General features: G+C 50.0%; 1 protein-coding gene across 1 annotated transcript in view; it reads left to right on the top strand.

Moving 5' to 3' along the window:
• The window catches only part of LOC137359868 (serine/threonine-protein kinase Nek9), a 156,547-nt gene that overhangs the window by 68,435 nt on the left and 70,479 nt on the right, over positions 1-17,633 (top strand). Inside the window, exons 5-10 of the mRNA XM_068025549.1 lie at positions 2,406-2,511; positions 9,995-10,126; positions 10,580-10,690; positions 10,793-10,857; positions 12,190-12,240; positions 16,607-16,799. Of these exons, the coding sequence (XP_067881650.1) occupies positions 2,406-2,511; positions 9,995-10,126; positions 10,580-10,690; positions 10,793-10,857; positions 12,190-12,240; positions 16,607-16,799 (658 nt within the window). The remainder of the gene's footprint in view (positions 1-2,405; positions 2,512-9,994; positions 10,127-10,579; positions 10,691-10,792; positions 10,858-12,189; positions 12,241-16,606; positions 16,800-17,633) is intronic.

Below are 17,633 nucleotides of genomic sequence, written 5' to 3'. Positions count from 1 at the left end.
TATTGGTGTATATGTGCGAGGGGAATCAGTACTCTGGGGTATTGGTGTATATGTGTGAGGGGAGTCAGTACACTGGGGTATTGGTGTATAAGTGTGAGGGGAGTCAGTACACTGGGGTATTGGTGTATATGTGTGAGGGGAGTCAGTACACTGGGGTATTGGTGTGTATGTGTGAGGGGAGTCAGTACACTGGGGTATTGGTGTGTATGTGCGAGGGGAATCAGTACACTGGGGTATTGGTGTGTATGTGCGAGGGGAATCAGTACACTGGGGTATTGATGTGTATGTGTGAGGGGGAGATTGGAGTTTGTAAGAATGAGAGTCAATGTCACTGAAACATTCAAGATTCTGAAGGGGCTAGGTAGGATGGACACAGAGATGTCGCCACAACAGCACTTCTGACATGTCTTCCCATTTCCTCAACCAAGGAATACCTCCACTGTGGTTGACAACCTTGTCCAACCTATTTCCTGCACTACTTCCGTCATCCCTTCCCCTCCCTCCCAGGACTGCGACAGGGTTCCCCATGTTCTCACTTTCCACCCCTCCAGTCTCAGCCTCCACATCCAAAGGATCATCCTCTGCCATTTCTGCCACCTGCAGTGTGATACCACCACCAAACACATCTTCCCTTCCCATCCCCTCTCAGCATTCCGCAGGGATCATTCCCTCCGTGACACCCTGGTCCACTCATCCATTTCACCCGACACCTCGTCCCTTTCCCACGGCAATCGCAGGAGGTGTCATACTTACCCTTTTACCTCCTCTCTCCTCACCATCCAAGGCCGCAAACACTCCTTCCTGGTGAAGCAGCGATTTACTTGTACTTCCTTCAATGTAGTATACTGTATTCGCTGCTCACAATGCGGTCGCCTCTACACTGGGGAGACCAAACACAGGTTGTGTGACCGCTTTGCGGAACATATCCACTCAGTCCGAATGTATGACCCTGAGCTTCCGGTCGCTTGCCATTTTAACACACCCCTGCCCTCATGCCCACATCTCTGTCCTGGTCTTGCTGCAGTGTTCCAGTGAACATCAATGCAAGCTCGAGGAGCAGCACCTGATCTTTCGATTAGGCACTCTACAGCCTTCCAGACTCAACATTGAGTTCAATTGCGATCAGACGGGCCTTTTTTTAATTTTTAATTTTTTTGTTTTGGTTTTTAATCATGTGACTGTTTTGTCATGTAGACAGAGCTGCTCATTATTCTGCCATTAACACTCTCTCTGGGCTAATGCTTTGTCTTTCACCACAAGCATTAACACAGTCTTTCCCTTTGTCCCAGGACAGCTTTGTCGATCACACACCTTCCCTACCAGCCACCCCCACACCCCCTTCACTTGCTTAAAACCTAATTCTTTTCTAACCTTTACCAGTTCTGATGAAAGGTCACAGGCCTGAAACGTTAACTCTACTTCTCTCTCCACAGATGCTGCCTGACCTGCTGAGTATTTCCAGCACTTTGTTTTTATTAGAGATTGTTTCCCCGACTGGAGAACCTAACACACGGGGGCACAGTCTCAGGATAAGGGGCTGATCATTCAGGAGGAGAATTACTTCACTCAAAGGGTGGTGACTTTTTCAAATTCTCTACCCCAGAGGGTTGTGATTGCTCCGTTGTTAAATATATTTAAGGCTGGGATAGATAGTTTTTTGGTCGCTTCGGGAATGAAGGGATATGGCGAGCGGGCAGGAAAATGGAGTTGAATCCTAAGGTCAGCCTTGGTCATATGACATGGCGGAGCAGGCTCGATGGGCCCTGTGGTCTACTCCTGCTGCTAGTTCTTGTGGGAGTCTATACATTGGGATTTTGGTGTGGATGTGTGAGGGGAATCTGTGCATTGGCAAGTGTGGAGTGGGTGTGTGGAATGTCTGTGCATTGGGGTTTGTGAGAGAGCAAGACAGGGGAGTCTGTACATCGGTGTTTCAGTGTTGTGTATGAGAGAGGGAGATGCGATTATGTGTGAGCTGGACATGGAGTGCTGTGCGGTGGGTGACGCGGGGTGCTGTGCGGTGGGTGACGCGGGGTGCTGTGCGGTGGGTGACGCGGGGTGCTGTGCGGTGGGTGACGTGGGCGCGGGGTGCTGTGCGGTGGGTGACGCGAGGCTAACGAGTAACCTGGAGTGTAGTTTGTGGTGTGTACAGTCTGTCACTCAGTACCGATATGTCCAGCTGTGAGCAGTGTTATTCCCTGTGAGCTTCATGAGTGATGTTTTCTTTAATTTTTGTGGGATGTGGGCATTGCTGGCTAGCCTTTGAACTAAGTGGCTTGGTTGGCATTTCAGAGGGCATTAAGAGTCAGTCACATTGCTGTGGGTCTGGAGTCACATGTAGGCAAGACCAGATAAGAACGGAAGATTTCCTTCCCTAAAGGACATGTTTGCTGATGGTTCCTTTCCAGGGATATAAAGACACTGAACATCTTCCTCACTAAATCCGACCTGATCAAGCTGGGTGACTATGGATTGGCTAAGCGGCTAAATTCCCCGCAGTCAATGGCGGAGACTGTAAGTACCAGGCGCTGCGCATCACCATATCTCGTGGCTCAAGGTTAACAGGTCAGAAGGCATCGGGTTGCCTGCAAGCTATCAGTCACAGGGACTCTGAGATGTTTGCACAATTATTGTGTAAGAAGCAGGCTGTGTGATATCTCTACATTCAGCACACGAGGCAGCAGTTCCAATGTGTGTGCACACTCATTTCACTTTGCTTGATGTTAGCCTGCACGCTCTCCCAGATCCCTCCTCTGACCCCAATAAGCTGGTGTGACCCACTCCTGGCCACATAAGGTGCAAGTGACCAACAGGAGCTCAACTTCAGCAGCCAGTCGCTCTGCTCTGGATCAGCTGTAGGTAACTCCAGCGACAGAGACCAGGCAATTTCCCTCCCCTGTAATAATTTTGTATGTTTGAATGAGATCACCTCTCATTCTTCTAAACTCCAGAGAATAAAGGTCCAGTCTGTTTAATCTTTCCTCATAGGACACTCCGTCCAACCCAGGAATTAGTTTGGTGAAACTTCGTTGCACTCCCTCTATGGCAACTATATCTTTCCTTAGGTAAGGAGATCAAAACTGCACACAATGCTCCAGGTGTGGTCTCACCAAGGCTCGGGGTGGCACAGTGGTTAGCACCGCAGCCTCACAGCTCCAGCGACCCGGGTTCAGTTCTGGGTATTGCCTGTGCGGAGTTTGCAAGTTCTCCCTGTGACCACGTGGGTTTCTGCCGGGTGCTCCGGTTTCCTCCCACAGCCAAAGACTTGCAGGTTGATAGGTAAATTGGCCATTGTGATAGGTAAATTGGCCATTGTAAATTGCCCCTAGTGTAGGAGAATGATAGGGAATATGGGGTTAATGTAGGATTAGTATAAATGGGTGGTTGTTGGTCGGCACAGACTCGGTGGGCCGAAGGGCCTGTTTCAGTGCTGTATCTCTAAATAAAAAATAAATAATTGCAGTAAGACATCCCTACTCCTGTACTCAAATCCCTTTGTAATAAAGGCCAACATACCATTTGCCCTCTTAATTGCTTGCTGTACCTGCATGTTAGCTTTCAGTGATTCATGAACAAGAACATAGAAACACAGAAAAATAGGAACAGGAGTAGGCCATTCGGCCCTTCGAGCCTGCTCCGCCATTCAATACGATCATGGCTGATCATCCAAACTCAGTAACCTGTTCCCGCTTTCTCCCATATCCCTTGATCCCTTTAGCCCTAAGAACTATATCTAACCCTTTCTTGAATATATTTAATGATTTGGCCTCAACTGCTTTCCGTGGTAGAGAATTCCACAGGTTCACCACTCTCTGGGTGAAGAAATCTCTCCTCGTCTCAGTCCTAAATGGCTTACCCCTTAACCTTAGACTGTGACCCTTGTTCCTGCATCTAGTCTGTCCAGTCCTGTTAGAATTTTGTACGTTTCTATGAGATCCCCTCTCATTCTTCTAGACTCTAGTGAATACAAGCCTAATCAACCCAATCTCTCCTCACACGTCAGTCCTTCCATCCCAGGAATCAGTCTGGTGAACCTTCACTGCACTCACTCCATAGCAAAAACATCCCTCCTCAGATAAAAAGACCAAAACTGCACACAATACTCTAGATGTGGTCTCAGCAAGGTCTTGTATAATTGCAGCAAGATATCCTTGCTCCTGTACTCGAATCCTCCCGCTATGAAGGCTAACATACCATTTGACGCCTTAACTGCCTGCTGCACCTGCATGCTTACTTTCAGCGACTGGTGCACAAGGACACCCAGGTCTCGCTGCACCTCCCCCTTTCCCAATCTATCGCATTCAGATAATAATCAGCCTTTCTGTTTTTGCCACATTTATCCACATTATACTGCATCTGCCATGTATTTTCCCACTCACTCAACCTGTCCAAATCACACTGGAGCTTCTCTGCATCCTCCTCACAGCTCACACTCCCACCCAGCTTTGTGCTGTCTGCAAACTTGGATATATTACATTTAATTCCCTCATCTATATCATTAATATATATTGTGAATAGCTGGGGTCCTAGCACTGATCCCTGCGGTACCCCACTAGTCACTGCCTGCCACTCGGAGAAAGACCCATTTATTCCTACTCTTTGTTTCCTGTGTGCCAACCAGTCCTCTATCCATGTCAGTGCCTTACCCCCAATCCCATGTGCTTTAATTTTACATGCTAATCTCTTATGTGGGACTTTATCGAAAGCCTTCTGAAAATCCAAATAAACCACATCCACTGGTTCTTCCTTATCTGTTATACTAGTTACATCCTCAAAAGATTCCAGTAGATTTGTCAAGCATGATTTCCCTTTCGTAAATCCATGTTGACTTTGTCTGATCCTGTCATTGTTTTCCAAGTGCTCTGCTATTACATCTTTTATAATGGACTCCAGCATTTTCCCCACTACTGATGTCAGGCTGTAATTCCCTGTTTTCTCTCTACCTCCTTTTTTAAATAGTGGGGTTACATTAGCTACCCTCCAATCCATTGGAACTGTTCCAGAGTCTCTAGAATTTTGAAAAATGACCAGCAATGCATCTACTATTTCTATGGCCACTTCGTTAAGTACTCTGGGATGTAGATTATCAGGCCCTGGAGATTTATCGGCCTTCAATCCCATCAATTTGCCTAACACAATTTCCCTAATAATACTGGTTTCATACAGTTCCTCCTTCTCACTAGACCCTATGTTCCCCAACATTTCTGGGAGGTAATTTGTGTCCTCCTTTGTGAAGACAGAACCAAAGTATGTATTTAATTGGTCTGCCATTTCTTTGTTCCCCATTATAAATTCCCTCGTTTCTGACTGTAAGGGACCTACATTTGTCTTCACTAATCTTTTTCTCTTCACATCTCTAGAAGCTTTTACAGTCAGTTTTTATGTTCTCCGCAAGCTTACCCTCGCGCTCTATTTTCCCCTTCTAATCAATCCCTTTGTCCTCCTTTGTTGAATTCTAAACTGCTCCCAATCCTCAGGTTTGCTGCTTGTTCTGGCCATTTTATATTTCTTCTCCTTGGATCTAATATTATCCCTAATTTCTTTTGTAAGCCACGGTTGAGCCTCCCTTCTTGTTTTATTTTTGCGCTCTTTAAATGCTAGCCATTGCCTATCCACTGTCAACCCTTTAAGTATCGTTCCCCAATCTATCATAGCCAACTTGCTCCTCATACCATCTTAGTTTCCTTTATTTAGATTCAGGACCCTGGTCTCGGAATCAACTCTCTCACTCTTCATCTTAATGAAGAATTCTATCATGTTATGGTCGCTCTTCCCCAAGGAACCCCGCACAACAAGCTTGTTAACTAATCCTTTCTCATGACACAATACCCAGTCTAGGATGACATGTTCTCCAGTTGGTTCCTCAATGTATTGGTTCAAAAAACTATCACGTACGCACTCCAGGAATTCTTCCTCTACAGTATTATTGCTAATTTGGTTTGCCCAATCTATATGTGGATTAAGGTCACCCATAATTACAGTTGCACCCATATTCCATGCGTCTTTAATTTCCTGTTTGATGCCATCCTCTACATCACCACTGCTGTTTGGGGGTCTATATACAATCCCCACCAATGTTTTCTGACCCTTGGTGTTTCTTAGCTCCACCCATACAGCTTCCAGATCAGGATTCTCTGAGCTAATATCCTTCCTCACTATTGTATTGATTTCCTCTTTTACTAACAACGCTACTCCACCTCCTTTCCCTTTTTGCCTGTCCTTCCTAAATATTGAATACCCCTGGATGCTCAGTTCCCATCCTTGGTCACCCTGCAGCCATGTCTCCGTAATCACAACTATATCATATCCATTTACATCTATTTGCGTGGTTAATTCGCCTACCTTACTGCTGCGCATTGAGGCACGATGCCTTTAGGCTTGTCTTTTTCGCATTCTTAGTCATCTTAGCATTATTTCACACTATGGCCCTATTTGTCTCTTGCCCTTGATTTCTATGCCTTCCACTTTTGCCTTTTTGTTTCCTGTCTTTCGTTTCTATCTTTGTTTCCTCCTCCTCAGTCTCCCCACTCAGGTTCCCATCCCCCTGTCATTCTAGTTTAAATCCTCCCCAACAGCACTAGCAAACGTCCCTGTGAGGACATTGATTCCGGTCCTGCCTGGGTGTAACCCATCCCGCTTGTACAGGTCCCACCTTCCCCAGAACTGGTCCTGATGTACCAGAATCTAAATCCCTCCCTTCTGCACCATTTCTCCAGCCACACATTCATCTGATCTATTCTCCTGTTCCTGTACTCACTAACACGTGGCACAGGAAGTAATCCTGAGATTACTACCTTTGAGATCCTGCTTTTTAATTTATCTCCTAACTCCTTAAATTCATCCTGCAGGACCTCATCCCTTTTTCTACCTATGTTGTTGGTACTGACGTATACCACGACCACTGGCTGTTCACCCTCCCCCTTCAGAATGTCCTGCAGGCACTCCGAGACATCCTTGACCCTAGCACCAGGGAGGCAGCATACCATCCTGGAGTCTTGTTTGCGGCCACAGACATGCCTTTCTCTTCCCCTTACAATTGAATCTCTTCTCTCTATGGCTCTCCCAGTCTCCCCCTCCACCCCCTCTCTGGTTGTGCAGCAGAGCCATCCGTGGTTCCATGAACTTGGCTGTTGCTGCTTTCACCTGGGAGGCCATCCCCCTCCAACAGTATCCAAAGCGGTATATCTGTTTGAGAGGGGGATGGCCACAGGGGACTCCTGCACTACCTGCCTGCGCCTACTACTCCTCCTGGTGGTCACCCATCCCTTTTCTGCCTGTGCAGCCATTACTTGCGGTGTGACCACCTCACTAAACGTGCTATCCGCTACATCCTCAGCATCACGGATGCTCCACAGTGAATCCGCTCCAGCTCCGTAATGCGGGTAGTCAGTAGCTGCAGATGGATACACTTCCTGCACACATGGTCGCCAGGGACACTGGAAGCATCCCTGATTTACACATAGCGCAGGAGGAGCATATCACGGGGCTGAGCTCTCCTGTCATGACTTACCCTTAGATTAATTAGTTACTCCCTTTAAAAAATACTAATTATGCTCGGGGCCTTGTTCTACTCCAAACACTACCCACAACAATCTACCCTTAATAAATTACACTAATTTTAAAAAAAACAACTTTAGTAGTACTAACCTTATCACTTATACGGTAGGTTTAAAAAGAAAAGAACTTTCCCATGACTTATTTAAGCTATTTTCAGGCACTAACAGCTGTTACTCCCAGCCAATCACCTTGCAGCTTTCCTGTGATGTCACGACTTTTTCTTTAAACTCCGGCGCACCTGGACTGCTCTCCGCTCCCGGAAGGTAAGTGACTGGGCTTTGATCCTTGGGCTCAATTTATCCTTTCTCTCGCTCGGCGTTCTCCCCACAGGTCCGCTCCTCTCCGCTCTCGGAAGGTAAGTGACTGGGCCTCGATCCTCGGGCTCAATTTATCCCCTTCTCTCGCTCGGCGTTCTCCCCACAGGTCCGCTCCTCTCCACTCCCGGAAGGTAAGTGACTGGGCCTCGATCCTCGGGCTCAATTTATGTCCTCCTCCCGCTCGGCGTTCTCCCCACAGGTCCGCTCCTCTCCACTCCCGGAAGGTAAGTGACTGGGCCTCGATCCTCGGGCTCAATTTATCCTCTTCTCTCGCTCGGCGTTCTCCCCACAGGTCCGCTCCTCTCCGCTCTCGGAAGGTAAGTGACTGGGCCTCGATCCTCGGGCTCAATTTATCCCCTTCTCACGCTTGGCGTTCTCCCCACAGAACCGCTCCTCTGTGTTCTGCTCCCGGAGCAAGTCCCTTTGAAATTCAACACTTCCCAGCCTCTCACCATTTAAGCAATACTCTATTTCTGTTTTTCCGACCAAAGTGGATAACCTCTCATTTCTCCACATTGTATTCCATCTGCCAAAATTTCGATCACTCACTTAGCCTCTCCAAATCCCCATAAAGCGTCTTTGCATCCTCCTCACAACTCTCACTACCATCTAGTTTTGTGTCACCTGCAAACTTGAAAATATTGCATTTAGTTCCCAAATCCAAATTATTGATCTCTATTGTGAATAGCTGGTGCCTAAGCACTTATCCTTGTTGTACCCCACCCGTCTCAGCCTGCCAATCCGAAAATGACCCATTTATTCCTACTCTCTGTTTTCTGTTCATTAACCAGTTCTCAATGCATGTCAGTATGTTCACCACAATCTCGTGTGCATCAGTTTTGTTTACTAACCTCTTGTGTGGGACCTGATCAAAAGCTTCCTGAAAATCTAAATATACCACATCCACCGGTTCCCCGTTGTCTATTTTGTTAGTTACATCCTCAAAAAACTCCAACAGGTTTGTCAAACATGATTTCCCATTCATAATCCTTGTTGACTCTGCCCAATTTGACAATTATTTTCAAAGTGTCCAGTCATCACGTTCTTTATTATAGATTCTAGCATTATCCCTGCAACTGATGTCAGGCTAAGGTCTGTAGTTCCACATTTTCTCTCTCCCTCTTTTTCTTAAATAGTGGGGTTACATTTGCTACCTTCCAATCTGCAGACTCTGGTCTGGACCCTGCACTCGGACAGCAGACTCTGGTCTGGACCCTGCGCTCGTACAGCAGACTCTGGTCTGGACCCTGCGCTCGTACAGCAGACTCTGGTCTGGACCCTGCGCTCGTACAGCAGACTCTGGTCTGGACCCTGCGCTCGTACAGCAGACTCTGGTCTGGACCCTGCGCTCGGGCAGCAGACTCTGGTCTGGACCCTGCGCTCGGGCAGCAGACTCTGGTCTGGACCCTGCGCTCGGACAGCAGACTCTGGTCTGGACCCTGCGCTCGGGCAGCAGACTCTGGTCTGGACCCTGCGCTCGGGCAGCAGACTCTGGTCTGGACCCTGCGCTCGGACAGCAGACTCTGGTCTGGACCCTGCGCTCGGGCAGCAGACTCTGGTCTGGACCCTGCGCTCGGGCAGCAGACTCTGGTCTGGACCCTGCGCTCGGGCAGCAGACTCTGGTCTGGACCCTGCGCTCGGACTGCAGACTCTGGTCTGGACCCTGCGCTCGGACAGCAGACTCTGGTCTGGACCCTGCGCTCGGACTGCAGACTCTGGTCTAGACCCTGCGCTCGGACTGCAGACTCTGGTCTGGACCCTGCGCTCGGACAGCAGACTCTGGTCTGGACCCTGCGCTCGGACTGCAGACTCTGGTCTGGACCCTGCGCTCGGACAGCAGACTCTGGTCTATTCATTCCACTGATACAGGCCTGTGGTAAACCATGTGATTTGATAAAATTTTGTAGTTACTCTCACTTGTGCAGTTGAAGTGTGAGAAATGCTTTCTACAGCCCTGAAGCTGGTGTTGGAGTGGGTGCTGGGACTTGGTATCTGATTGTGTACCCTGCTGATGATGCAGTGGGGGGCAATTGCAGGGGTGGTTCTGCTGCCTGTAATAACACCTGTTGGTTTTTTGAATATCCTGTTCTCCAGTCTAGTTGATGCGTGTGTTCTCTCTGCAGTGTGTTGGGACTCCTTATTACATGTCACCAGAGCTATGTCAAGGGGAGAAGTACAATTTCAAGTCAGATATCTGGGCTGTGGGATGTGTGCTGTTCGAACTGCTCACCCTCACACGCACCTTCGATGCAACGGTGAGTCTCACTACGGAGCAGAAATCCACTTCCTGCTGCTCCCATTGAGCAGGCTGGGCAAATTGATGGTCAGCTGTCCATTTTACTCTCACTCCTGATACGTTTTCACTGCTCCTATGACCTTCACCCAGCCTCAACCTGTTCCATTCTCACTATCACACCATCTCCTGTTCCAGTTCCCTGTCCCAGGACCTCATTGTAGCTCTCCCTCTCTCAGCCTTCCCTTTCTCCGTAATGCAATTGATTCCACCCCCCCCCCCCCCCGGCTTGTAACCCCTCCTCCCCCGCCACGTGCGACTCCACCCTATCCACGTCCTCCCACACTCTCTCTGGATCCCCCCACCTTCTTGGTACACCGTCTCTCTTGCTGTTTCCCACTTGGTTCTCACTTTGTCCCCGCCTCTCTCCTCCTTTGCTCTCATTGACTTGGTGATTTTATATTTCTTTGCCCAGAATCCGCTGAATCTTTGTGTGAAGATAGTGAAGGGAACGCGTACAATGGAGGTGGACGCCTCTGCATATAGTGAGGATATGCGCTCCATCGTGCTAGAGTGTTTGGACAAGGTGAGTTTGATCGTTACACTCGAGTCTTCTCGCACTCCAGCCTTTCCATGTCCCTCAGTGTACCCATGATATCCCGTGCCCCTCACTCTGTCTCTTTTTCAGGATCCCGCGAAGAGACCGACAGCTGACGAGATCCTGAGCCTGCCAATCATCAACAAACGCCGAGCGTGAGTTCGTCCAGGCACATGAGTGAGGCCAGTGTCCTCCTGTGCTTTCACCTGATTGCTCCTGGACTGAAGGGGAACAGAGTGTCTGGTGGGGGGTGGTAAACAGAGAGCACGGGAAGAGGGTGGCAAAGAACACGGGGAGTGGGGGAGGAATAGAGAGTGCAGGGAGGGTTGGGACGGCTACAGAGAATGCATGGAGGGTTGGGGGGTGGTTCAGAGCTTGTGGAGGTTTTGGGGTGGGGACAGAGCAGGTGAGAGGTGGAGGGGGGAAACAGAGAGTGAAGTAGGTACTGAAACAGTGAGGGAGAGGGAGGTAGAGAGGAGCTAGAGAATGAAATGGGCATTGGGAAATGATTTTGAGCTGTGGATTATGGAGAAAGGGAAGGCTGAGAGACAGGGAGAGCTACAATGAGGTCCTGGGACAGGTAACTGGAACAGGAGATGGTGTGATAGTGAGAATGGAACAGATCGAGGCTGGGTGAAGGTCATAGGAGCAGTGAAAACGTATCAGGAGTGAGAGTAAAATGGACAGCTGACCATCAGCTTGTCCAGCCTGCTCAAGGGGAGCAGCAGGAAGTGGATTTCTGCTCCGTAGTGAGACTTACCGTTGCATCGACAGGCAGCAGGACCACCCCCAGTCGCCCACCACAACAACCCCATCACCTGCATTGGCTTCTCTTCCCATGCCTGCACAGTTAACTCTGGATCTGTCCTTGGTTCCCTCCACTCGACATCTCCTACTGAAAGCACAGCATCTCTTTTCACATGTATGCAGACAACGCAAAGCTCTACATTACAACCAGCACTCCTGACACCTCCTGCGCCCCCCCCTCCGCTCCTCCTGACCAATTCTGTCACCCCTCCTCTCCCTCTTCCTTCACATCACCTCCTCTCCAACACCCTCTCGTACCCCCTCACCCCCTTCCTCTCAGCCGCCCTTCCTCTCAGCCGCCCTTCCTCTCAGCCGCCCTTCCTCTCAGCCGCCCTTCCTCTCAGCCGCCCTTCCTCTCAGCCGCCCTTCCTCTCAGCCCCCCTTCCTCTCAGCCCCCCTTCCTCTCAGCCCCCCTTCCTCTCAGCCCCCCTTCCTCTCAGCCCCCCTTCCTCTCAGCCCCCCTTCCTCTCAGCCCCCCTTCCTCTCAGCCCCCCTTCCTCTCAGCCCCCCTTCCTCTCAGCCCCCCTTCCTCTCAGCCCCCCTTCCTCTCAGCGCCTGCCCCTTCCCCGTTCCCCCCCTCACTCTCTGCATGGTGCAGGGCTGTGGGTGGAAAGCCAGTTTGTTGATCATTTTCCCTTTGTTTCTGGAATCTGAATCTGATTGCCTGTCATTTTTTTCAGATCAATGGAGGACAGGGTTACCCAGCTGAATGGATCAGCCCGGAAAACCAGGTGTGTTCCCTGACAGAGAATCCGAGGTCGTTTCCCACCAACTCTCACTGGGGTACGGGTCCCCTCCTCTCCTGAAGGTGCTGACTCTCACTGGGGTATGGGTCCCCTCCTCTCCTGAAGGTGCTGACTCTCACTGGGGTACAGGTCCCCTCCTCTCCCGAAGGTGCTGACTCTCACTGGGGTACAGGTCCCCTCCTCTCCTGAAGGTGCTGACTCTCACTGGGGTAAGGGTCCCCTCCTCTCCTGAAGGTGCTGACTCTCACTGGGGTCCGTGTCCCCTCCTCTCCTGAAGGTGCTGACTCTCACTGGGGTAAGGGTCCCCTCCTCTCCTGAAGATGCTGACTCTCACTGGGGTACGAGTCCCCTCCTCTCCTGAATGTGCTCTCAGTGGGTATTTGAGTCATATGAACATACATACGAATGTGTGAATTAGGAGCAGGAGTAGGTCACTCAGCCCCTCGGGCCTGCTCCGCTATTCAATAAGTTCATGGCCGTACTGATTATTCCACATTTTCACCTACCCCCAATAACCTTTCACCGCTTTGCTTATCAAGAATCTATCTACCTCTGCCTAAAAAATATTCAAAGACTCTGCTTCCAGTGCCGTTTGAGGAAGAGAATTCCAAAGACTCACAACCCTCTGAGAGAAACAGTTCCTCCTCATCTCTGTCTTAAATGGGCGACCCCTTATTTTTAAACAGTGACCCCTGGTTCTAGATTCAGTAGGTCCAGTACACCTACTCAGCATCTATGCTCCAACACTCTGCTCCGCACCTGAAGCTAAAGACCAGTTCTATGAACAACTCCATAACATCATTAGCAGCATCCCCAACACCGAACACCTATTCCTGCTGGGGGACTTTAATGCCAGGGTTGGGGCCGACCATGACTCATGGCCCTCCTGCCTTGGGCGCTATGGCGTTGGAAGGATGAATGAGAACGGGCAGAGACTGCTTGAGTTGTGTACCTATCATAACCTCTGCATCACCAACTCGTTCTTTCACACTAAACCCTGTCACCAGGTTTCATGGAGGCACCCAAGATCACGTCGTTGGCACCAGCTAGACCTCATTGTCACAAGGCGAGCCGCCTTAAACAGTGTTCAAATCACACGCAGCTTCCACAGTGCGGACTGCGACACCGACCACTCCCTGGTGTGCAGCAAGGTTAGACTCAGACCAAAGAAGTTGCATCATTCCAAGCAGAAGGGCCACCCGCGCATCAACACGAGCAGAATTTCTCACCCACAGCTGTTACAAAAATTTCTAAATTCACTTGTAACAGCCCTTCAAAACACTCCCACAGGGGATGCTGAGACCAAGTGGGCCTACATCAGAGACGCCATCTATGAGTCAGCTTTGACCACCTACGGCAAAAGTGCGAAGAGAAATGCAGACTGGTTTCAATCTCATAATGAAGAGCTGGAACCTGTCATAGCCGCTAAGCGCATTGCACTTTTGAACTACAAGAAAGCCCCCAGCGATTTAACATCCGCAGCACTTAAAGCAGCCAGAAGTACTGCACAAAGAACAGCTAGGCGTTGCGCAAACGACTACTGGCAACACCTATGCAGTCATATTCAGCTGGCCTCAGACACCGGAAACATCAGAGGAATGTATGATGGCATGAAGAGAGCTCTTGGGCCAACCATCAAGAAGATCACCCCCCTCAAATCTAAATCGGGGGACATAATCACTGACCAACGCAAACAGATGGACCGCTGGGTTGAGCACTACCTAGAACTGTACTCCAGGGAGAATGCTGTCACTGAGACTGCCCTCAATGCAGCCCAGCCTCTACCAGTCATGGATGAGCTGGACATACAGCCAACCAAATCGGAACTCAGTGATGCCATTGATTCCCTAGCCAGCGGAAAAGCCCCTGGGAAGGACAGCATTACCCCTGAAATAATCAAGAGTGCCAAGCCTGCTATACTCTCAGCACTACATGAACTGCTATGCCTGTGCTGGGACGAGGGAGCAGTACCCCAGGACATGCGCGATGCCAACATCATCACCCTCTATAAAAACAAAGGTGACCGCGGTGACTGCAACAACTACCGTGGAATCTCCCTGCTCAGCATAGTGGGGAAAGTCTTTGCTCGAGTCGCTCTGAACAGGCTCCAGAAGCTGGCCGAGCGCGTCTACCCTGAGGCACAGTGTGGCTTTCGTGCAGAGAGATCGACTATTGACATGCTGTTCTCCCTTCGTCAGATACAGGAGAAATGCCGTGAACAACAGATGCCCCTCTACATTGCTTTCATTGATCTCACCAAAGCCTATGACCTCGTCAGCAGACGTGGTCTCTTCAGACTACTAGAAAAGATCGGATGTCCACCAAAGCTACTAAGTATCATCACCTCATTCCATGACAATATGAAGGGCACAATTCAACATGGTGGCTCCTCATCAGAGCCCTTTCCTATCCTGAGTGGTGTGAAACAGGGCTGTGTTCTCGCACCCACACTTTTTGGGATTTTCTTCTCCCTGCTGCTTTCACATGCGTTCAAATCCTCTGAAGAAGGAATTTTCCTCCACACAAGATCAGGGGGCAGGTTGTTCAACCTTGCCCGTCTAAGAGCGAAGTCCAAAGTACGGAAAGTCCTCATCAGAGAACTCCTCTTTGCTGACGATGCTGCTTTAACATCTCACACTGAAGAATGCCTGCAGAGTCTCATCGACAGGTTTGCGTCTGCCTGCAATGAATTTGGCCTAACCATCAGCCTCAAGAAAACGAACATCATGGGGCAGGATGTCAGAAATGCTCCATCCATCAATATTGGCGACCACGCTCTGGAAGTGGTTCAAGAGTTCACCTACCTAGGCTCAACTATCACCAGTAACCTGTCTCTAGATGCAGAAATCAACAAGCGCATGGGTAAGGCTTCCACTGCTATGTTCAGACTGGCCAAGAGAGTGTGGGAAAATGGCGCACTGACACGGAACACAAAAGTCCGAGTGTATCAGGCCTGTGTCCTCAGTACCTTGCTCTATGGCAGCGAGGCCTGGACAACGTATGCCAGCCAAGAGCGACGTCTCAATTCATTCCATCTTCGCTGCCTTCGGAGAATACTTGGCATCAGGTGGCAGGACTATATCTCCAACACAGAAGTCCTTGAAGCGGCCAACACCCCCAGCTTATACACACTACTGAGTCAGCGGCGCTTGAGATGGCTTGGCCATGTGAGCCGCATGGAAGATGGCAGGATCCCCAAAGACACATTGTACAGCGAGCTCGCCACTGGTATCAGACCCACCGGCCGTCCATGTCTCCGTTATAAAGACGTCTGCAAACGTGACATGAAATCGTGTGACATTGATCACAAGTCGTGGGAGTCAGTTGCCAGCATTCGCCAGAGCTGGCGGGCAGCCATAAAGACAGGGCTAAATTGTGGCGAGTCGAAGAGACTTAGTAGTTGGCAGGAAAAAAGACAGAGGCGCAAGGGGAGAGCCAACTGTGCAACAGCCCCAACAAACAAATTTCTCTGCAGCACCTGTGGAAGAGCCTGTCACTCCAGAATTGGCCTTTATAGCCACTCCAGGCGCTGCTTCACAAACCACTGACCACCTCCAGGCGCGTATCCATTGTCTCTCGAGATAAGGAGGCCCAAAAGAAAAAAAAAGAAAGAAAGACCCCTGGTTCTAGATTCTGCCACAAGGGGAAACATCCTTTTCACATCCACCCTGTCAGTATCCCTCAGAAACTTATGTTTCAATCAATTTGCCTCTTGCTCTTCTAATCTCCAGTGGATACAAGCCTAGCCTGTCTAATCTTTCCTCATAAGACAGCCCGCCCATTCCAGGTATTAGTCGTAAACCTTCTCTGTACTGCCTCCAATGCATAAAATAAGGAGACCAGTACTGTACACAGTACTCCAGATGCGGTCTCACCAATGCCCTGTATAACTGAAGCATAACCTGCCTGGAGTCATTACATGCAAGGCTGTTCCTGTTGATCTTACCTCCCCATGTGGCAGAGTTTCCAGACAGTGACCAGGAGACGAGGACAGTGACTCATTCTCGGTTTTCCACATTATCCCTGTGCAGAGCAGGGCTGTCTATCTGTGTCAGTGTGTCGCTTTCGCATGCTAAGCCAGTATCAATGTGTGCGCTGCACATACTTGTTGAGTGTACAAACTTCACCTCCTGCTTACTGAGGGGGTCAGTCCCATGTTCTTGGTTTGAGTCTGTGTCTAATCCAATGGTGAGAGTCTAATGTGTGTGATTGCCAGCCTGGGTTCATGGGTATTTTTTCAGGTGCAGGGGCAATGGGTATTAGTTCATAAAGCATTGGTTCGGGGGCAGGGTGAGGCAGCAAGGGACAATGTTTTTCTGGCCTCTCATTGCCATCTCTGTTCTGTGCTCAGACTGAATATGCCTGCTGACCCCCCCATCGCCGTGGTGACCAGTCGGTTCAGCGATGTTTATTACTGGGTGGTGGACAAAGCCACACCACAGAAACTGGACCTGTTCAAGGGTGGACGGAGTGCACAGCAGGTCTGTGCCAGCAACACACACTTCGCTGTGGTATCAGTGGAAAAGGAGCTGTACACATGGGCGGTGAGTAGCAGCACTGGGGGTGGAGGGAGGGTAATGGGCTGGGGAGTCAGTGAATACTCGCCCTGGGGTTGAGGGGGCAATGAGTACCAGCACTGGGGGTGGAGGGAGGGTAATGGGCCGGGGAGTCAGTGAATACTCGCCCTGGGGTTGAGGGGGCAATGAGTACCAGCACTGGGGGTGGAGGGAGGGTAATGGGCCGGGGAGTCAGTGAATACTCGTGCTGGGGTTGAGGGGGGCAATGAGTACCAGCACTGGGGGCCAGGAAGGGACAGTGAGTACCAGCGCTGGGTGCTCCGGTTTCCTCCCATAGCCCAAGACTTACAGGTTGATGGTAAATTGGCCATTGAAATTGCCCCTAGTATAGATAGGTGGTAGGAGAATGGTGCGGATATGGTAGGGAATATGGGATTAATGTAGGATTAGTATAAATGGGTGGTTGTTGGTCGGCACAGACCTGGGGTCGAGGATTGGGTGGTGGTGGGGGACAATGAGTACCTGATAGAGAGGGAGGGAGAGAGAGAGACAGAGGCAGGGATTGAGCGAGGGAGAGGCAGTCGAAGGGCCTGTTTCAGTGCTGTAGCTCTCGCTCTCTCTCTCGCTCTCTCTCTCGCTCTCTCTCTCGCTCGCTCGCTCTCTCTCTCTCTCTCTAATACCTTTCTCTCTTGCCTTGTCTCTACTCCTTGATTTTCCATATATACCCAAATTTTATTCTTTGCCCCCACTATTCAGTTTAAAACCCCCTTTACTTCCCGGGTTATGCGGCTCGCTGGAACACCGGCCCCAGCACAGTTCAGTGTAGACCAAACCAAAGGTACAGCCACCACTTTCCCCAGA

Source organism: Heterodontus francisci, unplaced genomic scaffold, assembly GCF_036365525.1.
Source record: "Heterodontus francisci isolate sHetFra1 unplaced genomic scaffold, sHetFra1.hap1 HAP1_SCAFFOLD_724, whole genome shotgun sequence".
NCBI classification, from domain to species: Eukaryota; Metazoa; Chordata; class Chondrichthyes; order Heterodontiformes; family Heterodontidae; genus Heterodontus; species Heterodontus francisci.
The sequence above is the reverse complement of the archived record's forward strand: the minus strand, read 5'-3'. Positions and strand labels throughout refer to the sequence as shown.